At 38.7% G+C, this 27,832-nt stretch overlaps 1 protein-coding gene across 3 annotated transcripts in view; it reads right to left on the bottom strand.

The window, feature by feature from the left end:
- TPK1 (thiamin pyrophosphokinase 1) overlaps positions 1 to 27,832 on the bottom strand; it is a 393,495-nt gene that overhangs the window by 203,090 nt on the left and 162,573 nt on the right. For all 3 annotated transcript variants that reach the window (XM_061415011.1, XM_061415012.1, XM_061415013.1), the window contains exon 5: positions 14,602 to 14,674. In XM_061415011.1, coding sequence (XP_061270995.1) covers positions 14,602 to 14,674 — 73 coding nt within the window. The remainder of the gene's footprint in view (positions 1 to 14,601; positions 14,675 to 27,832) is intronic.

Genomic DNA, 27,832 nt, shown 5'->3' on the forward strand with positions numbered 1-27,832 from the left:
TAATAAATAGTTTGTTTTATGAATACACCACTTTTTCAAAATGGATTATTTTTTTATAATACATTTTATTGATTCCTTTTTTTTATTGATTCTGTTTTATAGTAGAATTGGAAAGAAAAAGACTTGGATTGACATTACAAATTTCAGTGTGTCAAAATCAGAGCTATTCTGAATTTGTTCTAACCTAAAAAGGATCTTTTGAAGATGTAGAGCCACAATGCCCAGTCTAAAATGCTTTTCAATAAACTGAGATGTTTTTAGCCCTAACAATATAAAACTTAATTCTCTTAAAAATCAGAGAACCTCAAAAGTTATCTTAAAATAGGAATATTAAAATTGTGATCTATTGATAATTATCTTTCTCATTGAAGTCAATAATAAAATGTAACATTTGATTACTCATCTTGTTATTTGAGATATGAGTCACTTTACATAAATTATGATCTTGAATCTCGAAGATAACCTTACAAGGTAAATGTAATTATCACATTTTAAGATATGTAAACTGAAGTATGTGCTTAGTTGCTCAGTCAAGTCCCACGCTTTGCGACCCCATGGACTGTAGCCTGCCAGACTCCTCTGTCCACAGGGACTCTCCAGGCAAGAATACTGGAGTACAGAGAGTTTAAACAACTTGTCCAAGGTCACACAGCTGATAAGGATAGAGTATGTGATCAAAGAAGCCCATACTCTTCACCTACCATGCTTTGTACTCAACCCTGTTTACAATAAACTTTGGGTATTTTGGAAGCTTTAAGCATAAAAATGCCTTTATAATTTATGAAAAGTGAAAAGTGTAGTCGCTCAGTTGTGCCCAACTCTCTGTAACCCCATGGACTCCAGCCCGCCAGCCTCCTCGGTTCATGGGACTCTCTAGGCAAGAATTCTGGAGTGAGTTGCCATTTCCTTCTCCAAGGGATCTTCCTTACCCCAGGATTGAACCTGGGTCTCCTGCATGGCAGATTCTTTACTGTCTGAGCCACTGGGGAAGCCCAATTTACATGACTCTTTATTTAATTGGTTTTCTCCAGTTTTTACCTGAAAAGTCTTTAACTGTCAGGCAGACATGAAACCTGCCTGACTGCACGCTGCTTCCATTGTAGCCCAGTAAGACTCAGCGTATCCACAAACATCTGAAATGGGCAATGAATGCTTGGTTATCTTTTTCCTTCCTTTTTTCTGCATTTCCAACTATATGTATAACTATATTGTCACTATATCATTTATGATATAATTCACTTTTTTGGCTATTAAACATCTTTCTGATCAATATCTCTGTGTAGAAGTGTTTATTTCTGATTATTTTTCTTAGACTTGAATCCTAAAAATGAAACTACTGGAAAAAATTATAAGAACCTTTTTTATAACCCCTTGATAGATTGCCAGAGTGTTTTCTAGGAAAGCTGAAAATACGAATATTCCTACTGGTGTATGAGGATAAAAAAAGTGTCTTCTTTTAAAATGTAATACTAGCAAAGATAATTCATCATGAATTTCTTACCGTGAATTAATTTACTTGCTATACTTCCTTCTTAATTATGAACAAATCATTAAGGAAAAGACTTTCATTGGAGTGGAAGGGAAAATAAAGATAATTCTGGAGTGTGAAGCAGGGCTGGTACTGGAAGTGGTTTGCCCAACTGAGGACTAAGGTGCTAAAGGACAATATGACAGAAAAGGACACTTTTGGGATGGGAAATAGGTGTCAACCAAGGGTAAAGAGGAGGGGGCAAGAAGATGTCAAGATCACCTTTCAAGTTGGCTCTGAAAACATGAAATTTACTATCCCATCAAATTAGAATATTGGTAATTTTTTTAAAATAAAGCAATCATATAATATGAGTTTTGTGGTATCTTAAAATTATAGCTCCCACGCACTATTTTCCCCTCTCCACTACTGAAGCAGCCTTTCTTTTTGTATGTCGTTTTTCAGTCCCTAAGTCGTGTCCAACTCTTTGTGACCCCATGAACTGCAGCATGCCAGGCTTCCCTGTCCTTCACTATCTCCCCGAGTTTTCTCAAACTCATGTCCACTGAGTCAGTGATGCCATCTTGTTAGGATACATTCAAAAATATTTAGGGAGATACACTCAAGAGTCTTAAAAAATTGAATATATTACATTTTTAATAATGAGGTTCCATAATCTTTTATTAAACTGCATTGACCAGAACTCTGTAATAAGAAATAGCCTGCCAGATTAAGAGAACAGCAGGCATAATGCAAAATGACTTATACTCTGAATAATCAAAGATAGAGATCTAAAATTAGCCCAAACTTGTTCTCAAATTTGCTAAGAAGGGGAATAGTTACATAAAGCCAATTGGAATCTAAATGATCTATGTTCCTTGATACAGGTATGAAAATTGGCTTTTTACCCTGTAGAGATGTTATCACAAAAGTAACTATTTCCCACTTGCCTCTTTATTGTATAAGGCATACTATGGTAGATTGCTACTTCAGTTTTATTTACCAGACTTCTAAAAACATTTGTACTTTTCAAGGTAGAAATTATCAAGTGACAACTGATGAGAAACAATTTCTTCAGCAAGAATGTCACATGATTAAACTCTTAAAAACTCTTAAGTGACAGATTGCCTAAAATAATCAAGTGTTCTCTTTCTGTTTTTCTACATGGTATGCAAAAGAAAAGAATAAATGTAATTTAACCTTGCAACAATTCTCCATTCAATCCCAAACACAGAGAGACATTCTAATCTGCTATAATCTTCACTGCCCTAGGTGTTGTAAAATAACCTTTCCTTTCAACATGGCATTGAACAAAAACTTTAAACATTTCAAACAAGAAAAGCACCACTTCTATTAACAGAAGTCAAATGTCATTTTAACACAGCACAGGGTCTCAAATGATGGCTTCTTGGCTAAAAGCAGAGTCAAGAGTTCCCAGTGGAAGAGGGTGCCTAAAAGATTTAACACATCAGGCTCAAAGAATGCTTTTTTATAGCCTGTTTGCAAGGCTGCCCTTTGGACTGGTCCTGGAGGACCTGAATGGCAAACAGTTCCCCACACTGACAAACAAACAACTTTCCCCAACAGTGGCTCACTGTGCCTGACTCATTTGTACAAACAACACGGTTTACACCGAGAACCTGTTTTGTTATGGTTGTTGTTTGTTTGGCCCCCAGTAAAATTTTGGGCATTAAGTCATCAGTGAGCTTCCCTGGTGGCAACGCATCACACTTACAATCTGATTAAGTGCATCCTCTGTGACTCCACTGGGAAAAGACTCTTTTGACTAGAGACTCATTTTCTCCAGAATTTCTCCCCCAATGCCTTTCCCCTTAGCTGATTCTGCTTCCCAGCCTCTCTCTGTAATAAATCACAGCTGTGAGTCTAACGATATACCAAGTCCCATGAGTCCTCTAGTCAATTATGGATTGTGGAGCCCATCGTGGGAACCCTCAAGCCAAAGAGCTACAGATCCTTCCTCCCTTAGGAGGCTTGAATAAGCTTCTTCTTTATAATGTTCATACAAGCATGCAGACCCAGAGATCTGGTCTTGTCTGGGTGCTGTTCCTTCACACCCACTACAAACATGCCAAGGATGGAACTGGTCTCCACTGGCTCTCTTCCGAGTCTCCCCAAAAAGGCAAGGATGTGGGTGTGGGAGCACTGAAGGAATCGGGGTGGGGGGGTGCTCAATTACTCAGACCTCAGCAGACACAGAAAAGGGAAACTGAATACTCACAAAAGGAAGCTGCAACCTGTGAAACTCATTTTCACTTTACTTGGAGAAAACTCCTTTTCATCCAGAGAGTTATGGTGTAATGGCCAGAAAAGTACATGCATTCTGAGGTCAGAATGCCTGCTTAGATCCTAGTTAAACCGTTTCTGACCTGGTAAACTTGGGTGAATCGCTCAACCTCTCTGTGCTTCCATATTCAACTGTAAAATGTAGGTGACAGTTCCAACCTAATAGAATGTGACGTAAGGATTAGTAAAGTGTTAGTTGCTCAGTCCAACTCTTTGCGACCCCATGACTGCAGCCCACCAGGCTCCTCTGTCCTTGGGATTCTCCAGGCAAGAATACTGGAGGGGGTAGCCATTCCCTTCTCCAGGCAGGCAGATTCTTTACCATTTGAGCCATCAGGGAAGGCTCAGACTGTAAAGAATTACATGAATTTATAAATGAAAGTAAGAAAGGATTATATGAATTTATAAATGTAAGTACATATAAAAGTGTCTGGTATCCTGGAAACACTTCAAAGTAATTACTGCCTAGTACTCTTTTCAAGGTTATGTTGGGATGGGAGGGAGTTTCAAAAGGGAGGGGGTACATGTATACATATGGCTCATTCATGTTGAGGTTTGACAGAAAACAACAAAATTTTGTAAAGCAATTACCCTTCAATAAAAAAATAAACACATTTAAAAAAAGGCTCTGCTGAGACTTTCTCACACCAATCTTTAAAGGTAGAGAAAACCTGAAACACAACAAACTTATAAGTAACCAACTGTATTTCAGCCTTTCAGAAACCAATATACTACCCTAACTGTTAATGGATAAAGGGTAGTTTCTCAACAGTCAAACTCACTTGAGAAATATACTACTAAGGTAAACAAAATTAAAATTTTGGCAGACTTACTTAAAATGATACTGTGCGTGGTGAATTTTCAAGAGGGACCTACAGAATGTCAAATTTCACAAGTGCTTGTGATCACAGAAGTCTTTTTTTATACTAAGTATTGTGTGGCACTTCATGTGAATCTTTTTTATACCAAGTATCTAAAGGCAGCATTAGACACCTGAGTCATACAAGCTTTCAAGAGAATCTACTAATTGCTGGTATCCCAGAATGAATGACAGAATTCAGGTTGCAGGAGATCACATATTAATAGGATAAGGAGGAATTATGGTACAAATTAAAAATTAAAATTATGACAACAATTATTTCAATCAGGTTCTGCAAGGAAAAAACAAAGGCAGGAATACGTAACAGCTACAGATGGGGAACCTGTGGGAGAATTGATGAGAAGGGGGTTCCATGAGCCAAATGAATGAAGAGAGAGAAATGGTAACAGAGACCCCAGAGTTAGAGGAGAAGCAGCAGGCTGGCCTGGCCCTGGAGTCGTGGCTGAGGCACTGGAGAGGGCTTAGAAATTTAAAGAGCTTCCCTGGTGGCTCAGACAGTAAAGAATCTGCCTGCAATGCAGGAGATCTGGGTTCAATCGCTGGGTCGGGAAGATCCTTGGAGGAGGGCGTGAAAACCCACTGCAGTATGCTGGCCTGGAGAATTCCAGGGACAGAAGAGCCTGGTGGGCCACAGTCCAGGGGATCACAAAGAGAAATTTAAAGGGCATAGGCTCCCCCTTTTTAATGCCTTAAGCATGTTAAATTAAAACAAAACAGGCTTTGAAAAATAAAGACAATTTGAAAGGACTACAACTGAGGCAAGCACAAGAAGGAAGGTGTATTCCTGAGACAGACTCAACATAAAGTCCCCTGCCTGTCTCATCGTTTCCTTCCTGAGATGCTAATAAGCAGAAGCCAGCCAGTTTTAAGAATATAAAGTGAAGAACCTGTCACTCAATTGTCAGTGGAAACTGCCTGTCTATAATTCCCTTAACAAAGCCTTTATAGCTCAGCATATGTTAATTAGTTTTAAAGCTTAAGCCTAAGAAACTACTGTACTCAGGGGATATATATATGTGTGTGTGTGTGTGTGAGTTATCCACTTAAAAAAGTATATCAATAAATGGAATTGAGCTTTATATATTTACACAATTTTCTCCATCTGGCGTAAGAGTCAAACTTGCTAATGTTTTAAATTTCTCCTAGTCCAGCTTGCCGTTTCTCTAAATTAATTAATTTTGGACTGCCCTGGTGGCTCAGATGATAAAGAATCTGCCTGCAATGCAAGAGAAGGTTCGATCCCTGGGCCAGAAAGATCACCAATATTACCATGTCTAAAATATGCTGACATCTGGCTGGGCAGAAGTGGGTGAGAGACATAGCTAAAGGCGAAAATAATAAGATACGTGGGATTAGGCAGAGCAATGCAGATGTTTTTCACTGAAGATTAAAAGCATCTGTCCAGATTCTGTTAAATTTAAACAGAATTGAATCCAAGGCATTGTCAAACTCAAAAGAATGTTATCATTGATTTTGATTATGAAGCAAATTAATGTTCATAAATTATATACTTATGGAAAAGAAATGATTAGAAATCCCTTTAAAACCAATGTTACTAAGGATAGTTATTCAAAAGCTCGTAAGTAAACAATTTTGCAAAGTAAAACAAAATACTACCACTTTACATTAACATATTCTTTAAGCACTTCGAGAGCTCCTCCACATGTGTAACATTCAGTTCATCAGTTCAGCTGCTCAGTCGCGTCAGACTCTTTGCAACCCCATGGACTGTAGCACGCAGGGCCTCCCTGTCCATCACCAACTCATGGAGCTTACTCAAACTCATGTTGATCGAGTTGGTGATGTCATTCAACAATCTCATCCTCTGTCGCCCCTTCAATCTTTCCCAGCATCAGGGTCTTTTCCAGTAAGTCAATTCTTCACATCAGGTGGCCAAAGTATTGGTGCTTCAGCATCAGTCCTTCCAATGAATATTCATGACTGATTTCCTTTAGGATGGACTGGTTGGAACTGCCTGCAGTCCAAGGGACTCTCTCAAGAGTCTTCTCCAACACCACAGTTCAAAAGCATTAATTACTTGGCGCTCAGCTTTCTTTATAGTTCAACTCTCACATCCATATATGACTACTGGAAGAACCATAGCTTTGACTAGACGGACCTTTGCTGGCAAAGTAATGTCTCTGCTTTTTAAAATGCTATCTAGGTTGGTCATAGCTTTTCTTCCAAGGAGCAAGCGTCTTTTAATTTCATGGCTGCAGTCACCATCTGCAGTGATTTTGCGGTCCCAAAAAATAAAGTCTCACACTGTTTCCCCAACCATTTGTGGTGAAGAAATTGGACCAGTTGCCATGATCTTAGTTTTCTGAATGTTGAGTTTTAAGCCAACTTTTTCACTCTCCTCTTTCACTTTCATCAAAAGGCTCTTTAGTTCTTCTTCGCTTTCTGCCATAAGGGTGTGTCATCTGCATACTTGAGGTTATTGATATTTCTCCCAGCAATCTTGATTCCAGCTTGTGCTTCATCTAGCCCAGAATTTCTCATGATGTACTCTGCATATAAGTTAAATAAGCAGGGTGACAATATACAGCCTTGATGTACTCCTTTTCCTATTTGGAACCAGTCTGTTGTTCCATGTCCAGTTCTAACTGTTGCTTCCTGACCTGCATACAGATTTCTCAAGAGGCAGGTCAGGTGGTCTGGTATGCCCATCTCTTTCAGAATTTCCAACAGTTTTTTGTGAGCCACACAGTCAAAGGCTTTGGCGTAGTCAAGAAAGCAGAAGTACATGTTGTTCTGGAACTCTTTTGCTTTTTCGATGATCCAACGGATGTTGGTAATTTGATCTCCGGTTCCTCTGCCTTTTCTCAATCCAGCTTGAATATCTGGGAGTTCACGGTTCATGTACTGTTGAAGCCTGGCTTAGAGAATTTTGAGCATTACCTTGCTAGTGTGTGAGATGAGTGCAATTGTGCAGTAGTGTGAGCATTCTTTGGCATTGCCTTTGAGATTGGAATGAAAACTGACCTTTTCCAGTCCTGTGGTCACTGCTGAGTTTTCCAAATTTGCTGGCATATTGAGTGCACAAATCTTTTAGGATTTGAAATAGCTCATTTGGAACTCCATCACCTCCACTAGCTTTGTTCGTAGTGATGCTTCCTAAGGTCCACTTGACTTCACATTCCAGGATGCCTGGCTCTAGGTGAGTGATCACACCATTGTGATTATCTGGGTCATGAAGATCTTTTTTATACAGTTCTTCTGTGTATTCTTGCCACCTCTTCTTAATATCTTCTGCTTCTGTTAGGTCCCTACCATTTCTGTCCTTTATTGAGCCCATCTTTGCATGAAATGTTCCCTTGGTGTCTCTAATTTTTGAAGAGATCTCTAGTCTTTCACATTCTATTATTTTCCTCTATTTCTTTGCACTGATCACTGAGGAAGGCTTTCTTATCTCTTGCACTTATATCTCTGCACTGATCACTGAGGAAGGCTGTGCACTGTCACTTGCTTATTTAGCATATAAGGAGTACATCATGAAAAATGCCAGGCTGTATGAATTATAAGTTGGAATCAAGATTGTTGGGAGAAATACCAACAACCTCAGATATGCAAAACAAATATCTCCCAGCAGTCCCGTGGACAGCAAAGAGAACAAACCAGTCAATCCTAAAGGAAATCAACCTTGAATATTCATTGGAAGGACTGATGTTGAAGCTGAACCTTCAATATTTTGGCTACCTGATGCAAAGAGCCAACTCATCGGAAAAGACCCTGATGCTGAGAAAAATTGAAGGAAGGAGGAGAAGGGGACAACAGAGGATGAGATGGTCAGATGTCATCACCGACTCAATGGACATGAGTTTGAGCAAGCTCCAGGAAATGGTACAGGACAGGGAAGCCTGGCATGCTGCAGTCCAGGGGGTTGCAAAGAGTTGGACATGACTGAGCAACTGAACAAGAGATATGCAGATGATACCACTTTAATGGCTGAAAGTGAAGAGGAACTAAAGAGCCTCTTGATGAGGATGAAAGAGGAGACTGAAAAAACTGGCTTAAAACTCAAATTCAAAATTTAAAATTAAAAAAATGAAAACCATGGCATATGGTCCCATCACTTCATGACAAATAGATGGGGAAAAAGTAGAAACAGTGACAGATTTTATTTTCTTGGGCTCCAAAATCACTGTGGATGGTGACCGCGGCCATCAAATAAAAGACACTTGCTGCTTGGAAGAAAAGTTATGACAAACCTAGACAGCATACTGAAAAGTAGAGACAGCACTTTGCTGAGAAAGGTCCATATAGTCAAAGCTACAGTTTTTCCATAAGTCATGTACAGACATGAGAGTTGGATCAAAAGAAGTCTGAGCAGCAAAGAATTGATACTTTTGAATTGTGATGCTGGATAAGACTCTTGAGACTCCCTTGGGCAGCAAGGAGACTAAACCAGTCCAAAATATTCATCAGAAGGACTGATGCTAAAGCCAAAGCTCCAATACTTTGGCCACTTGATACAAAGAGCCAGCTCACTGGAAAAGACCCTGATGCCGGGAAAGACTGAGAGCAGGATAAGGGGACGGCAAGGATAACATGGTTGGATGGCATCACCGACTCAATGAATATGAGTGTGAACAAACTCTAGGAGGCTGTGAAGGACAGGGAAGCCTGGTGTGCTGAAGTTCATGGGCCTGCAAAGAGTCTGATGTGACTCAGCGACTAAAGGACAAAACCAACATAATTTAATAACCTATTGGTTTGTTTGGTCACTCTTTGTGTAGCCCAACTATTGCAGTTCTACTCTTGCCACCCCAAAATTGGGGGTGAAAGACACTGCCATGACGGAAATGTGAAGAGAAAGCATCCGATTCTCACACTGACTATCATTGCTTTGCTGGCATTCTTTCCTGGGGATGTTAATTACCTTGTGCAAGAAACAACAATCCTGTCCAACAGACCAAATATGTAAGCTGTTGAAAAGTAGTGGTAGGCACTGAATCCTAGTTTTCACAAAATTCTTTTCATAAAAAAAAAAAAAAAAAAAAAAGGACACTCATCCAAAAGCTGTCTCTAATTCTATCATTTTCCTAAAGTCTTTTAAGTTTTTTCAGCCTGAACTTCCACATCATAAAATTTAGCTAAATAACACAGTTCAATGTCTATTACATTTTAAACTATTTTACATTTTTATCATTATATTTATAACCTATTATTATCTTCTATCCTACACATCTACATTTATGGAAAAACAATTTATTCTGTGACTCTTTAAGACATTAAATACTGCAACTAGTTCCTAAACATTCTAAGTTTAAGGAAGCATGCTTTAAAATCCCATTCCTATATCCAGTAAAAACCCCAAAGACTATACAACAATGAAAGAATATCAGAAGTTACGTGAGATATTACAGTTTCTTCAAAAGGTCTCAGGAAACTGAAACACATGAGGGCATGATTGATGGAATAATTAAAAAGACTGAAGTGGGTGATTTTAGCCTTGAATCAAGGAAACACTGACTGACTCAGAAAGTGAAAGATATAAAGTAAAATAAAATATCAAGGGGAAAATCTGTAAGAGACATTCCTCATTCTGAGTTCGTATTAGTGAACCAGGCAGAGAAGAACTAAGACAAATGGGCAAAAGGGGAAACACAAAGATGTCACAGCTATCTGAAAAGGAGGCTTTATGGAATAAATTAAGAATGGCATACCATATGCCTTGGGAAGTGGACAGCAATCAGTTGGTCAACTGCAATCATATCTATATGCTTAATATTAAAACTATCAGCATGGAAAAACACATGGACAGTGACAAGTCACACTGCTACTTATTTGAAATTTCAGATTATGCTTTGGCATGGATCCAGTGGTACACCATGGCTTCACTAAAATGCAGTTTTCAAACTGCTGCATGTTAACAAGAGGCATAATTGTACATCCTAGTTCTTATCCCGTGGACCATATGGAATTAAGCGGTGGATGAGAGCTTGCCCCCTTGCTTGTCCAAAACCCAAAGGAATAAATATTTTAAGAGTTATATACATAAAGACTAATGATTAAGTGGTTGGGATGTAACCTAACTCGAAGAAGGTTATGCATATAAAGATCTAATCAAAGAAAATTTGCTACTGGTTATGTTTTCCTCTTTCTTCTTACATAAAAGTGAAAAGTTTGCGACCCCATGGACTGTAGCCCACCAGGCTCCTCTCTCCCTAGAATTCTCCAGGCAAGAATACTGGAGTGGGGTGCCATGCCCTTCTCCAGGGGATCTTCTAGACCGTGAGATCCATCCAGGGTCTCCTGCATTGCAGGCAGATTCTTTACCATCTGAGGCATCAGGTTACATATTACCAATTAAATACTAAGAATGCACTGTGATGATATGAAAATATTTTTCTCACTGCCTAACAATCCAGCTTTATCAGTACTAAGTCAGATGATCCTTGCCTACTGATATTGACGCCCTTGTGCAGCCTTTTTACATACTTACCAGGGTTAATCTGTACGACTAACAACATCTGGCAGAAGAGACAGGAAGATGATATATCACTAATGAAATCAAGTTATAAAAAAGACCATGATTTCTGTTTTGGCAAGCTCTCTTGCATGTATGTTTTCTTCCCCGCCCCTCCTCTTTTCCTGGAAAGCCATCTGCCATGATGTGAGCAGCCCACTGGCAAGGAGCTGACACCTCCAACCAAGAGCCAGTGAGAAATAACAGCCAGTAAAACCAACAACCAGAGCAATAATCGCGGAAACAATTTCTGTAGCCCCAAGGGAGCCTTGAGATGCCTGAAAAACCAGGCGTTGTTATAACTTCATGAGAAACCTTGAACCAGAACCACCCTGTTATTAAATATTTGACTCTCATATGTCTTACCAAGAGACTCTGAGAGAGAAACACTGTTTGCTGTGTTTTTTTTTTTAAATTGGAGATAATTGCTTAACAATGTTGTGTTGGCTTCTGCCATACAACTGATGTGAGTCAGCCGTAAGTATACATATGTCCCCTCCCTCTTTAGCTGCCCCGACCCTATCCCACCCCTCCAGGCCATCACAGAGCACAAGGCACCAGCTCCCTGTGCTCTACAGCAGTTGCCCATTAGTTGCCTGTTTTACATATGGTAACAAATACGTTTCAATGCTACTCTCTCAATTCGTCCTGCCCTCTCCTTCCCCTCGCCATGTCCAGAGTCTGTTCTCCATGTCTGCATCTCTATTTCTGCCCTGCAAATAGGTTCATCAGCACCATTTTTCTAGATTCCATATATATGTTATAAATAATATACAATATTTGCTTTTCTCTTTTTGACTCACTTCACTCTGTGTAACAGGCTCTAGGTTCATCCACCTCACTAGAACTGACTCAAATGCGTTCCTTTTTATGGCTAATTATTTGCTATTTTAAGCTGTTAAATTTTAGGACAATTTATTACGTAGTAATAACTAGTGAATACAAATGGCAAGAACTGGGACATACTCTTTAGAAGCTGACAAACCAACCACTTGATATTTTAGTGTTTTCAGAAGTTTATCATGCAAACCAATTTTAAAGTCAAATGAATCAATGCTGGCTACAAATCTGCTTCATGCTTTAAACAAAAATTTAGCATTTTAAATTTCTTCTTTATTTTACTTTCCACAATAGAGCCTCAGTGTTACCTTCATTGAAGATCCAGACAAGGTACCAAAAAAAAAAGTGTATGAAAGTGGAAATAACCTCCATTCACTTATAAAAGAGCAAGTGTTTCAGTTGGAGATAATGGCTTACATGAATTGTGTGTAACACTGCATTAACTTGTTGTCATTACCATCATTATTAAACACAGCCAAGCATTCACAATGTGCTCCACAGGGCACATGAGCTTCTACAAGACGTCACGGGCACCCTGTAGGAACACACCCAAGGAATTCAAAAGCAATGGATTCTCATCTATACATGAAGGGGGGAAAAAAAAAACTTGATTGTACTCCATCAACTTACATGTATGCAATGTAGGAATTAGAAGGTTCAGTTAATCTTCCTTTTCAAACTAAACCTTAACAAACATAAATGACTTTTGGTGTTTAAAATCAAAAGTGATGCAGGAAATGCAAGAGAAATTCATCTGAAGGTATTAACTCAAAATCTTCCTTTACCCCTGAGCCATTCAAAAACAAAAAACCCTGGCTTCCCAGTCTTTCCAGCTATGTCCTTATCCTCTGCAAGAACTATCAGACTGACACTTGCAGTTCTGGCAAACCTGAAGCATAAGAGTGGGTGGTGGGCGGGGGGTTGGGGGGGAGCGGAGGGGAGGGGAGAAATGGAAGGAGAGACAGAGAGAGAGAGAGAGAGAGAGAAAGAACAGACACATCTGGCCAGATCTTCAACTGGTTTCTGAGTCTGCCTGTCCCTGCCTCTCCTGCTGTTTCTTCTGTTCCTGCAGATATGATTAATGTCTATGAATTGGCAAAACTCTGGTTTGTAAGCAAGGCTGAGGGCTTTCTGTCCCAACAAGGTTGAGGTATGGAGTTAATGAGAAGTGAGACTGTGGGGAATGAACAGAAACATGCCAATGTTAAAGTAATTGAGCATGAATATCAAACACTGACTTGGGAACAGTCTTCATTTGCTGACGGGAAGTCTGATCAGCTGCCGGGTGGATGGCGTGGGTACACAGATCTGCATTCATTGCTGGCCTCAGAATTTCCATCACAACAGCCTACACTTTATAACCCTGGTACCTTGTTTCCTCACCTAGATTCCTATTTCCCTTTTCTTCTCGTTCTTTTGTTCTTTTTCCCTCCCCTGCCTCACTCTCTTGCTCCTCCTTTACTTCCATCCTACAAATGCTTTCTTCTTTCTTGTTTATGAATTTGTCTCCTCTATCCTCAAGCCTCACAAAGAATTTAAAGCTTCTCTCAATAATTGCTTTTTCTTTAAAATATGCATAATTTACTAATGCCAGTTCAGAATAACACAGATGATGGTGTTGTGGCTAGAAGAATTGCTGATGCTATAATTTTCATTTTAAAAACCTTGCATTGTCCTCTAAAGCCAGTGAAAGCTTGAATTATTAATTAGTATAAGACACTACTCTGTCTTCTATCATTCTCAAATAGTTTACTTGTATGTTCTTAAGTGGCAAAGAGCTTTGCAAGATTTGCACAATACTGACAAAATGAACACCTTAATAAGCTCTACATTATTACTAATTTCAAGTTTTAATGAAGAGTTCTTCAGAAGAGCAATAATAGTTTTAAGAAAACTAAATATTAAAAAAAAAAAAACAACCCTTTGGTTCTAAAATTCTGTGGTTGTTGCTGTGTAGTTGCTAAGATGTGCCTGACTCTTTTGCAACCCCATGGAATTTTCCAGCCAAGGATACAGGAGAAGTTGCCATTTCCTCCTCCAGGGGATCTTCCTAACCCAGGGATGGAACCCAAGTCTCTTATATCTTCTGCTTTGGCATGTGGATTCTTTACCACTGAGCCACCAGGGAAGTCCTCTAAAATTCTAGGAATGCACCATAAGGCATTTTTACAAAAATTCATTTACAAAGATTTTTTTTTTCACTAACAATACAAATGGACAAAATTTAAATGTACATCAGTTGGAAACTGTTTAAGTAAAATACAGTACCACTCATTAAGTGAAATTTAAAATGATGTGTGAAAAATACATAACTAATGAAGATGTAGACAACACAGTATACTTTTAATGAATCAAAAGCTGTAAATTCATTTAATATATACATGCTTAGAAGACTAAGCATTAATGCTTATCTGATGGCCACAGACTCTAAGATTGTGTTTCTACTTGTCACTTTCTAAATTTCCATTTGAACCTATAGGATAACTGCTAGAAAGAATACGTAAGTAACAAAGTAACTAAAAAAAATGAGTTTCCCAATCCCTACACATACACCAAGGAAAACTGATAAAAAAAAAAAAAAAAGGAAAAGCAATCACATAAGAAAAGACCTTAAATATAAAAGTATTAATGGTTTACCTTAATAGCGTAGTATTCTCTAACTTCAGGCCTAATAGAATCAAAGTCTCCACTGATGAATTCAGGCAGAAAGCTGAAAGAAAGAGTTTCAAGTAAGTCAATTATTTAAGACTATTTAGTAGCTAACCTTTAAAATTATGATTATAAGAACCAGAGAGAGAGCTAAGGTACTCAAAAGGAAAAAGAAACAGTCTATTTTCAGAGTGAATGGGATGTTATATCTTATGCACTTAATTTTCACTTAGAAAGACTGAGGGGAATTCCAGGTACTCAAATAATGTGTCAATTTAGTCTCACTATCAGTCAATATTTATCTTGCTTAAAAAAACAGATTAAGATTAAAGAAGATTACTGCTTTAACAAAAGCTCCCAGTTCAAAACCCTAGCAACAAGGACTCGTATTCTCTGCATAGTACTTTCTACAAATAGACAAAACTTTGACATTTTACCTTCACATCAGTTCAAAACTTTCAACAGATTCTAACAGAACAAATGATAATGAGGATGAGGCATTTTTGTAGCACATAAATCAGTTCAAAAACATTTTCCAAATAGCCTGCTGACGTATTTCTAGAAATAGGAGTCTTCTAGTTTTGTCTGCAATACCACAAAGATCACAGTTACTAAATAGAAGGAGAGGATTCTCCAAACGGATGTTTCTAATTCTATCACAATTACTTTTCTCTTCCCTACCATTTTCAGAACTCTTTTAGGAAAACCTCCCTTACGGTATCTACATAAGCCATCCTTTTCTATTATAAGACATCTGTATGACCTGGAAGAATTTCTTCCCACTAAAAATACCTAACTGTGGAGAAATAAAAACATCCCTGGACTTCTCAGTACTCCTGCCAAACGCCCTAGCTTCTGAGCTTCCAAAGTATATATGAGATAAAGAAGAGAATGCTTGCTTTCATGTCTTGCAGAAATATTCTGCTCTTCACAAACCAACCATAAAAACTAGATCCAGCTTTTTACCCCATTAATTGCTTTGATTCAAAATCCTAATCTAACTTCTGTTATGTCTTCTCAAGATGGCCAAATTATTACAGAAAGAAATAAGTCTCTAGAGACTGAATATTACTGCCGGCTGTTATAAGTCAAAAAGAGGTAAAGCCCAGAACCTAGAGATATCCCTGGGTCACAAAAGACAAGACACAGGGAGAAAGACATCTTTCTGTTGGAGAGATTTCACTGATACAAAAATGGGCTGGGGTTAAGATTCAGGCCCATAAAATGTCCCCAGAGAGCCTTTCAAGAAGGGAGAAGCACCGCTGCCACCACCCCACTTAACAGTTGAGAGAAAATCTCATTTTCTCGTCTTTCAGATATGAATATGGGCTATTCTCACAGGACCACTGATCTGTAGCTGCATGAGTCAAGGGTTTATAAAAACTAGAGAACAGAACTCTGACTCAGAACACCTCGTGTACACATTCAGGATAATATTCATAAAGAGGAGTATTTAAAAACCCATCACTGACCTTGTTCTTTTGTAAGATGATTTTAAGTTCTTAACCCAATTGATGTGCTGCAGTCCATGGGGTCACAAAGAGTTACCAATGACTTAGTGACTGAACAACCACCACCGAACTGGAACTGTTAATTCTTAGGCCAACTCTGTCCATGTTGGACCAACTCTTCTTTGAGCTATTCATCTTCTTAGGGCTAAATGGTTAAGAGGAAGTCCTTCCATAGAGTTCTGTACCACAACACTGCAGAGTTTTGTCTTTTCATTAAACATTAACACTTACGTATTAAAATTTTCAATCAATTGATTTCAGAACTGTTCACTGAACATCAAACCATGTGCAGAAGCAATAGTTCACTCAGAATAAGGTAAAACTGGGAAGTAAAACACCTAGGTTTTTAAATTACCTTGCCTGGTTTGAACATTTTCCTACAAACTCTTCTTCTCAAGATGTCCCTACCATAGTTATCTATGATTTTCAATTTCATTTTATACACGTTTAGATAACTCCCTTCCTGATAACTTACTTAGGACTAAAAAAAGAGACCATTAGTTTGTATCACTTCTTTTTCCTGTTGCAAAATTTCATTCATTTTCAAAGCTTCTTCCAAATGCCTCCACCTACCACCATTTAACTATAACAGCGTTAGTCGCTCAGTCACGTACAACTCTTTGCAACCCAATGGACCAAAGACCACCTGGCTCCTTTGTCCATGGAATTCTCCAAACAATACTGGAGTGGGTAGCCATTCCCTTCTTCAGGGGATCTTGCCAACCCAGGAATCAAACCCGCATCTCCTGCATTGCAGGTGGATTCTTTACCATTTGAGCCACCAAGGAAGCCCCCATTCAACCATACACAAATTAAAACACATATGGACCACAGACTATTCATACTTCCTATGGCCTGAATGTGTATGTCCCCCTCCAATTAATATGTTGAAACCCTAATACCTAAATGATGTTCTTAGGAGGTTATTAATTTAAAATGGTGGTGCTTTCATGCATATATGAGTGCCCACAGAAGAGAAACCCCAGAAAGCTCTCTTGCCCTTCCCATCATTTGAGGACACAGTAAGAAGACAGCCCTCTATAAAACAGGGAGCAGACCTCCCCATGCAGTGCCTCTGCTGGCACTCTGAACTTGAACTTCCCACCCTCCAGAACTGGGAGAAGTGTTTGTTATTTATAAGCCATCCAGTCTATGGTATTCTGTTAGAGCAACTTAAAAGTATTGAGATATTGCTGGAAAGGATAAAAGGAATCAGCCCTCCAATACCACCACTGTCCTCTTAAAGAACTGAAATCTAAGAAGTCAAGTGAATTTGGCCAATACTTCACCATGTAGAGAAGCCATTTAAACTTAGGACTCTGGTTCTGTGCAGTCCAAATCATGTAACTTTCTAATAAGGCTGACTCTACCTTCCTCTACAAAGTTTAGCCCCTCGGATATCTAGAATCAATTTGGCAATTTCCAAATACTATATTTTTTGACAGTAAATAAAAATGAAAAATAAAGACTAATAAATGTAGTCAACTGAACACCTATCCCCTTAGGATACATCATCTTAAAGAGTATTAGATCTTTTTCTTACTCTATGATTAATGAAGGAAAGCAATCATGCAAATTCACTTTTATAATCTTGCAAAATATTAACAGGAAAGCAAAATTATATAGATAAAAAATAAGTTCAGTAAACATTTAATATAATCTTCTCCAATGTAACATAGATGCTTTAAAAAATGCATGAGGGTGCATACTTCTAAGATGACTCATGGCAAAAGTACACCTGGTTTACATGCTGATATGGCTAAAATAATTATAACTTATTCTGATATAATATACTAGTTTTTGCAACTTCCTGAAATGTGCCTTCATACATTGCAATTAAAAGCCCATGTAACACTGTCTGAGGCATCTGTGGCCAAGCACCTGAGTACTCTGAAGAGGTACTTATTGCGGATGACACTTCACAGATGTAAAGGAACTACACTGTGATATAAAAGACAGTGTACACAAAAGATAATTTTCAGAACTATTTGGGGACTGACTTCAGAGAGCAAGTAAGTGATGAATGGCAAATGGGTTTGTCTTGCTACATACAGCATTCAAGCAGACCTCTCCTTGGTATCCTCAAATCTACCAGCACTGACTCACAGTATTAAGATCCATCCCATGTAATAATTGGGAGGAGGCTGCTACATGACGAAAACATACCTAGTCATGGTGTGTTAGAATACAACTGTCTTTCAGAAAACTTTTTCTGATACCAGTAAAGAAGGCTATCCCTCCACAGAGGCTTCTCTGCTCCCAAGGAACATACAACCACTCCCTTTCCATAGCAATGAATCTCTTACTTTCCATTTCATTACAAGCCATTTCTGTAAATGTCTTTTAGCTTCTACTAGACTAAGCTCCTGGGGCAGGAGCTCTCTGATTGACCTTGGTATTGCTCAAAGCACCAAGTACACAGACGCTGATAATAACATCATAATGTGAGAAGGCAAAGGAGGAGAAGCAGGGGGGTGGGGTATGAAAAGAGGAAGGAGGAGGGAAACGCAGAAAAAGGAGGAGGGCCAGGGGAAAGATGGCAGGGGCAAAAAGAGGAATGCAAAGAATTAGGGGAAAGGAGGGAAGAAGTGGAGAAGGAGAGGTGGGGAGAAAATGGTAAAAAGGGAAGAGAAAGGCCAGAAGAGGAACAAAAGGGAAGGAGAAGAGTGGAAAAGCACCAGGGAAGACTTTTAACATAAAGTTACTAGGATGTCCGCTCCCGAATTCTCAGCTTGTCCACAATATTTAACTTTTCTGAGCTTCATTTCACCTTATGTAAAATGAGGCTAATTCGGAGTGCTTGTGAGGATTAAGAGTTAATATATGTAAAGCACTTAGAAAATGCCTGGCACTCAGTAAGCAGAACTTAAGCCATTCAGTTAAAATAAAATTTATTACCAGAGAAGCTAACTCACTTGCTCGAGGTTAGAAGGCTAATAAGAGCTAGAACCAAATTTCACACCCAGGCGGCACCATCTTTATTCTCTAACAGCCATGTCTACAGCCTTCCAGACACATGCATTTACGAAATGGAATAAACGTTTCTTATGGAGAAAGTTCTTTACATAACTGCATTATCCTCCTGCTGATTTTATTAATCAGTGTTAATTTGGGCAACGTGTATATATGATAGAAGTAGCACTGAGACAGAAGAAAAGAAGGATTTGTGCTCCTTGCTATAGAAAGGATAGGATCTTGATTAAATAAATACATTAGGAGGAGAAATTTTGAAAATAGTGTTGAAAAAGAAGAGGGCTCCAGATACAAGAAAAAAAAAAATGGTACCCCGTCTAAAGACACAGGAATTGATCATTCAAAGATCTGAGCTAATATTCTCTGCAAAACTGCCTAACTTAATAGCAAAGAAAAAAACCCAAGGGTGATCTAAAAAACAGTAAGTAAAATGGTACTGCGTTTTGACTGTGTTTATAGATGCCATGTTTTATTAAGTCTCTAATAGTATGAAAGATATTTAAATATGGATGGTCCCTGACTTACAATGGTTCAACTTAAGACTTTTTGACTTTACAGTGGTGTGACAGCAACAAGCACACAGTAGAAATGAGACTTCAAGTTTTGAATTTTAATCTCCTCCCTAGCTAGTGATATGAGGTACAATACATACTCTCTCAAAGAAGCTGGGCGGAGCCAGGCAGCCACAAGATCACAGGCGTGAGCGACCGACACAAGCAAATCCATCCTGTTTTTCACTTTCAGTACAGGACTCAATAAATTATGAGAGGCACTCAACACTTTATAATAAAATAGACGTTGTATTAGATGATTTTGCCCAACTCTAGGTTAATATAAGCGTTCTCCTCCTTTCTGAAGGATTACCTTGCCTGGCAAAGGAAAAACTTCCTTACTACACTTCCATTAGAACATGCAATTTTACTTCTCCCAAAATCCTGGCCCTTATTTGAAATCTGTCCTACTTGTACATCCAACCGGAGCTGCATGGTAATGAAGTAGCAGGGTGAGTGCCCAGTTATTCCATACCATAAGCTACCAATCCCTAGGAATGCTCTACTTATGCTTCTAGGTTTGTGATTTATTTTAATGAATAGAGAAGCGGTAAAGAGAGGCACAATTCCGAAATCATATGAGACTGCTTGAAAGTACATTTCATTCTAGGCAGTAAACACACAAACAAATGAATATTCAACTCTGTAACTGAGCACTCTAACCCAAAATACACAATGTAAATTTGATGGATCAGCCCATGACAGGGGAATTAACCTCTCACTGTAACCACTTGGAGAATCAGAAAAAATATGAGAAACAATGGTATTCAGACAGTGGAAAGCAGGCAGCTCAGCCCAGTGACTGCTGAAAAATGGGAAACAAATAAGATGAGCCCTCTTATTCCTCAGCCTTCTTCCTGGAGACAGTTTCTAGCTTAGACCACAATGAGGGAAAACTCAGAGACCCGCAGCCTAACGAGAGGAGACCAAGATTAATTTTAAGGAAAGCTGAAGAGCTAGAAAAGGTAGAAAATGGAACCATAGGGGAAAGATAGCTCCAGAAACCTTCATTCCTGGTGAAAATGCTATGAAGACTCTTGAAATGACAATAAATGATTTTATCAACTAAGTTTATCAACATAACTTAGTTGATAAAATCATTTATTGTTGATAAAGTAGTAGAAGGGTTTGAGAGGACTGCCTCCAATTTTGCAAGATGCTCTCAGTCAGTTCAGTTGCTTAGTTGTGTCCGACTCTTTGCGACTGCATGGACCACAGCATGCTAGGCTTCCCTGTCCATCACCAACTCCCGGAGCTTGCTCAAACTCATGTCCATCGCGTCAGTGATGCCATCCAACCATCTCATCCTCTGTCAACCCCTTCTCCTGCCCTCAATCGTTCCCAGCATCAGGGTCTTTTCTGAGTCAATTCTTAGCATCAGGTAGCCAAAGTATTGGAGTTTCAGCTTCACCATCAGTCCTTTCAATGAATATTCAGGACTGATTTCCTTTAGGATGGACTGGTTGGATCTCCTTGCAGTCCAAGGGACTCTTGAGAGTCTTCTCCCAACACCACAGTTCAAAAGCATCAATTCTTCAGTGCTCAGCTTTCTTTATAGTCCAACTCTCACATCCATACATGACTACTAGAAAAACCACAGCTTTGCCTAGATGGACTTTTGTTGGCAAAGTAATGTCACTGCTTTTTAATATGCTGTCTAGTTTGGTCATAGCTTTTCTTCCAAGGGGCACACGTCTTTTAATTTCATGGCTGCAGTCACCATGTGCAGTGATCTGGAGCCCCAGAAAATAGTCCCTCGCTGTTTCCATTGTTACCCCATCTATTTAAGAGCATCCATAAGCAAGATGCTCTACTGTGGGTAAGACTCTGTCAAACAGCACTGTATGCTACGAAGAAATTGTTCAAGAAAGGAAGAGTGCACTGATGTGTCCAACTTCATGGTCATCTCATTTTAGGAAATGGCCACAGCCACGCCAGTCTGCAGCAACCACCATGCTCATCAATCAGCAGTCGTCGTCACGAGGCAAGACCCCTCCACAAGCAAAAAGACTGAGTCACTGATGGCTTAGATGATGGCCAGCAATTCTCAGCAAAAAATAAAAAAATTATTTAAGGTATATATATTGTATTTTAGGAGCTTCAGTGGTGGCTCAGTGGTAACGAATCTGCCTACAATGCAGGAGATCCAAGTTCAATCCATGGATTGGGAAAATCCCCTGGAGTAGGGAATGACTACCCACTCCAGTATTCCTGCCTGGAAAACTCCATGGACAGAGGAGTCTGGTGGGCTACAGTCCATGGGGTCGCAAAGAGCCAGACATGACTGAGCGACCAACACACACACATTGTATTTTAAGACATAATGCTATTGCACACTTAACAGACTATATACAGTAACTGCATACAGACTACACACATAACTTTCATACGCACTGGGAAATCAGAAATCCACGCAACTTGCTTTATTATAATATTTGCTCTATTGTAATGGTCTGGAACCTAAATTATGTACCTCTGAGGTATGCCTGTGTTTATAGTAGGTATGTACAGTCTTTCTCAACTGCACATGGAATATTCTTCACAATGGACCATATTCTAGGCCACGGTCCATCATTTTTTTTTTCCCTTAAGGACCCAGTCACCATTTTAGCTTCTGTGGGCTCTAATGTCTGTGTTGCAACTATTTAACTCTGTCATGATACAAGAAAGTGGCTGCAGAAAATAGGGAAGCAGTAGTATGGCACTGCTACGTTCCAGTAAGTGTCACTTACAGGCGGCGGGCCTGCAGCCTGCAGTCTGCCAACTCCCGCTCTGGGCCGAAAGTAAGACTCAACAGATTTAACAGGACTGAAATCATACAAAGTGTATTCCATGACACATAATATTCTCTTTTCTCACTTGCTCAAAGTCATCAATTATAAATCAGTACTACCTGGAATGAAGTATGACCACAAAGAGAATAAACTATTTGAGGCTCTAAAACCTCCATTTATATATACACAATAAAACTCTATTAAATAAATTCAATCATATGCCATTAAAGTAGGCTATGGATTTCAATTTTTCTAGATATATTTTATCCTACTTACTATTCACACTAACAAACTGCCCCACTAAATTACATAAGTTTGAAATTATATTTAACATTTATTTATATACACATAATGCAAATATAATCAATTCAATTTTATAATATTTTATAGTTCAGGCACACCTCAAATACTGAAACATATATATTTTAGAAATTAATTTTCTCATTGACAAATGTATAATTTCAAGTGTGAATCAGGATGCAAAATGTTACAGATATTATTCTTTACATTAACATTTAACAGCAACTTTATAAATCACATATTTAATAAAAAAGCATAATATTTAGTGTAACATTTGGTAATAAGACACTACTACAATTATACCAAGCATATATTAGAAGGTCACTTCAGAAATCATTTCACTGCCTCCCCAGCTGGCAGTTTCATGTTGTATATGCATGCAGGTGCTGAAAATGTGATGTCAGAGGCTTTCATGACACGTGGGAATACATTTCCTCCACACAAAGGATGAATTGGGTCTGCCTCTGTGGCTCTGCAGGATTTTCAAAGCTCAGAAAACTACATAACCTATCAGTAGTTTCAGGAATGAGATTATTTCCATTCCAAAGAACCAGTTTACATGTTTAATTAATGACCTGTCTGCTGCTGCTGCTAAGTCGCTTCAGTCGTGTCCGACTCTGTGCGACCCCATAGAGGATGAGACATAAAAAAATAAATAAATTCAACAGCAAAATCTAAGGTAAAAAGATTTTAGAAGGGAAGTAGTTTTAAAATTTAATACCAACTCTATGCCCAAAATGTATTGCTTCCTTTGCTATAGAAAGAGTTGACGAAAGATGAAAACGCTAAGAAATGAGGATCACAGAAGTAAAATTTACACAATATTTACACTAAAAACATGAGAACCAAAGAGTATGCACACACTGAATCACATAAAATACATCATCAAAGATAATAAACAAGTCATTAAAATAAAGTTTTATATAGTACATATAATGTGGCAAGTTTTCTCTAAGATGAATAATGTGTCAAGACCTAAATAAGAGTTTTTGTGAAAAGATGGTTTATTCTACTACATCATATTTATACAGTGAGTTTCCAGAAAACAAAATTTATAATATAAACTACACTTAAGCACACAGCCTCTTGTCATTTAATTCACTTTCATCATTCTTGCAAGATGCTATTCTTAAAAGACTCATTATCAAAATTCAGGATAGAAATGAGGTTTGGGGAGAAGAGATAAGGAGACTGGGTCACCATTTGCTGCTGCTGCTGCTGCTGCTGCTGCTGCTAGGTCGCTTCAGTGGTGTCCGACTCTGTGTGACTCCATAGACGGCCTCCCACCAGGCTCCTCTGTCCTGGGATTCTCCAGGCAAGAACACTGGAGTGGGTTGCCATTTCCTTCTCCAATGCATGAAAGTGAAAAGTGAAAGTGAAGTTGCTCAGTCTTGTCTGACTCTTAGCGACCTCATGGACTGCAGCCTACCAGGCTCCTCTGTCCATGGGATTTTCCAGGCAACAGTACTGGAGTGGGGTGCCATTGCCTTCTCTGGGGTCACCGTTTAGGCAGGGCTAATTGCTGCTCAACTATACAAATGGCAAGAACAGTGATTCAGTGCGGAACTCTCTAACAAGGCACTTCATTTGACTGACTAGCTATTAAGACATCTGTAAAAATGGTTCAGTCCATCTTTGAAACACTTCTCTCAACATTCTCCAAAAACAGAAAACCATTTTAATTTTCAAAGACTAAACGCAAGATTCAAGCCTCAGAAATTTGGTTTCACCTTTTTTCTAACTGGAGGACAACTACTTTACAACATTGGGGTGGTTTTTCCATACACCAACATGAAATGGCCACAGGCATACCTGTGTCCCCTCCCTCCTGAACCCCCCTCCCCCCTCCCTTCCTACCCCTTCCTTCCAGGTTGTCAGAGAGCACCAGCTTTGGGTTCCCCGCATCATACGTCAAATTCCCACTGGCTATCTATTTTACACTTGTTAACTTATATGTTTCAACATTATTCTCTCAAATCGTCCCACCCTCTCCTTCTCCCACTGAGTCCACAAGTCTGTTCTTTATGTCTGTGTCTCCTTTGAGGCCCTGCACATAGGCTCATTTTTACCATCTTTCTAGATTTCATATATATATGAATTAATATATGATATCTGTCTTTCTCTTTCTGACTTACTTCACTCTGTATAACAGGCTCTAGGTTCATCCACTGTGTATAATAGGCTCTAGGTTCATCAGTTAATTAGAACTGATTTAAATGCATTCCTTTTTATAGCTGAGTAATATTCCATTGTGTATATGTACCACAACTTCCTGATTCATTCTTAATACCCTCCATGGAGACAAAATAATAAGAACCAGATATTTAGACGGGTGGAGTTTGAGATTATAGAATACTTCAGTGCCCAAGTTCAGCTCTAAGTTGTAAATGCAGAGAGAGTGCGGAGGAGAGGTGAGAGGTAAAATTATACACTTGTGAGTCTTCCATACATGAAGTACTTAATTCAACTTGTCAAAGATTCATTCAGTATCTACAATGTGTGCCATGCTGCAGATACCAAAGTTAACACAGATCCAAACAGCCTAAAGTCTAAATCTGGATACTACAGAAGACAATCACTGGCATTACAAGTCAAGCACAGAATACTCCAGAAGAATACAGATGTGCCAGACTGGGGGAAGCTGGCCAGTTGGAGAAAGGGAAGTCGAGACTTGGTAACAGCTGATCCTTCAGGAAAAGCTATAAATGAAGGAGATTATCACAAGAAGATGAGAGATAAAAATAATGCCTGCATTCAGGCAACAAAAAAAGAAAAGTAGACACAGTGGTGAAAGGAAAGCTAGGACGTGGGGGAAAAGCATGTGCACATATACCACGAAACCGTTTCTCAGATGGCAGCCAATCTTCCAGTCACATGTGGCCAATGGTGTTATAATCTCCAAAGCACAGGAAAATGACTTAGTGCCTCTTTCAGCTCCAGAAAAGAACACTGCACACGATATACAATATAAGTTGTGCAAGTAAATATTTCCTCCAATTCTTAGTATAAGGTCACTTACCCCTTCTGCCCTTTTCTGTAATTACTTCTTATACAAAAGTGGTGAGGAGAAGAAGGAATGAGAGAGGTTATTTGAATAGAAAGTAAGGTATGTGATTATTTTCCTAAAAGGCAGGAGTGGTGATGGTGCAGAGCAGGGCCAGAAAATGCTATGTATATGGAGGGGACTCATGCTAAGGTTGGCACCCCACTCCAGTACTCTTGCCTGAAAAATCCCATGGACGGAGGAGCCTGGTAGGTTGCAGTCCATGGGGTCGCTAAGAGTCAGACATGACTGAGCGACTTCACTTTCTCTTTTCACTTTCATGCATTGGAGAAGGAAATGGCAACCCACTCCAGTGTTCTTGCCTAGAGAATCCCAGGGAGAGGGAAGCCTGGTGGGCTGCCGTCTATGGGGTCACACAAAGTCAGACACGACTGAAGTGACTTAGCATAGCATAGCATAGCATAGCATGCTAAGGTTAACATAATGTACAATGGAAGGTTTCATCTTGTCTTGTTCACAAACGTGAAAAAGCCCCAAAGCATATACATAGGTTAATGCCAATTCTTCACCTTAACAAATATAAAAGGGTAGCTCACTGAGAGTGAATTACTTTGTATAATTTATTTGCTTGACTCTCTGTGATTCAGTGGAGATATAATACACAGAATTCAATAAATACAGCTAGTAATAAATGCCATGAGGGTCACTAATAGGTTGTCTGCTCCTCCCAAGTTTTCCAAAACCAAGTATAATAAGCTGCCTAGCTAACCATTCTGCTAAAATAAGTGTGTTTAATTCTTATTCTTCCTTCTTCCTCACAGCATCCTCCATAGCAGGGATTAAACCCGACTTAAGAAAATGACAGAAGAATTTAAGACGTACGCTGACCTGCTAAAGTAAATGCTGCATTTACTATCCTTGCGAGTTTCTGTTTGTACGTTGCTGCTTCTACCCATCATATACGGATGTGTGAACCATTATCCTAAAAGACAGGGACTAGAGCCCAGAAGATCTCTATAGCATTTAATAACGATTTCTGTCTTCAAGGAATCTGAAAGAATTAATAATCTGATGATACTGGCTTAGGTTTAGGTCACCTTGAAATTGTAAAATCATTAGACAATTAATACCTAATAAAATGAATACCTAAAGAATATCTAACAAAATGGCTTCCTGGGTGGCTCAGTGGTAAAGAATCCATCTGCTAATGCAGGAGCTGCAAGAGATGTGGGTTCGATCCCTGGGTCTACTTTTCCGTTCTCCTTATCACTGGCAGTGTACTTTATATTTTCATTATTTATCTGACATTTGAAACATGAAGTTCTTTGAAACATGAAGTTTCGAAGAAGACAGGCATTTTGTTGCCTGCTGCATCCCAAGTTCCTACAATGATCTCTTTCATGTGGAATGACAGCATAATTCAAAATATGCTAAAAGAGCAATTGAACATAATTTCCTGCATTATACAGTAACAAATTAACAAAGCTGGCCAGCATGGAGAGTAATGTATATGATCTTGTATCACTGGTAAATGTGAAGATAAGCACAAATTCTGGAAACCAAACTGTCAACTTGGATTAAGTTTTTTTTAATATGTAACCTTTGACCTCATATATTAATTCCTAGGAATCTATTTTAAGTGCCAGCAACTCACCACAAAGTTTTACTCATCAGAGTTATAAAAAGTTATGAACAACATACATTCCTAATATATGGAGAATGGTAGATAAATAAGAATGCAACAAGTAAATTTTATATTTCATGACATAATAGATTTATAATACTATGGTAATAAAAGAGATATAAAAATTGCTATTTTTATTACATATGGACACACACACACACACATATATACACACACAACAAGAGAAACAAAAAGAAAATTGGAAACTGACAAGGGCGCATAAAAATATAGATGATTTCAGGTTATTTTTATCTTTCACTTTGCATATGCCTGTATTCTTCAAGTTCATTATAATAAACTTGAATTACATCTGTAAGTGGGAGGATAAGTTAGGATTAGAGAGGAGGTCCCTTTAAGAAAAACAAAAAGGAATATATGAAGTTAAAAACAAAAAACACAATGTAAATACTAAATAGTTCAGA

Source organism: Bos javanicus, chromosome 4 (genome assembly GCF_032452875.1).
Source record: "Bos javanicus breed banteng chromosome 4, ARS-OSU_banteng_1.0, whole genome shotgun sequence".
NCBI classification, from domain to species: domain Eukaryota; kingdom Metazoa; phylum Chordata; class Mammalia; order Artiodactyla; family Bovidae; genus Bos; species Bos javanicus.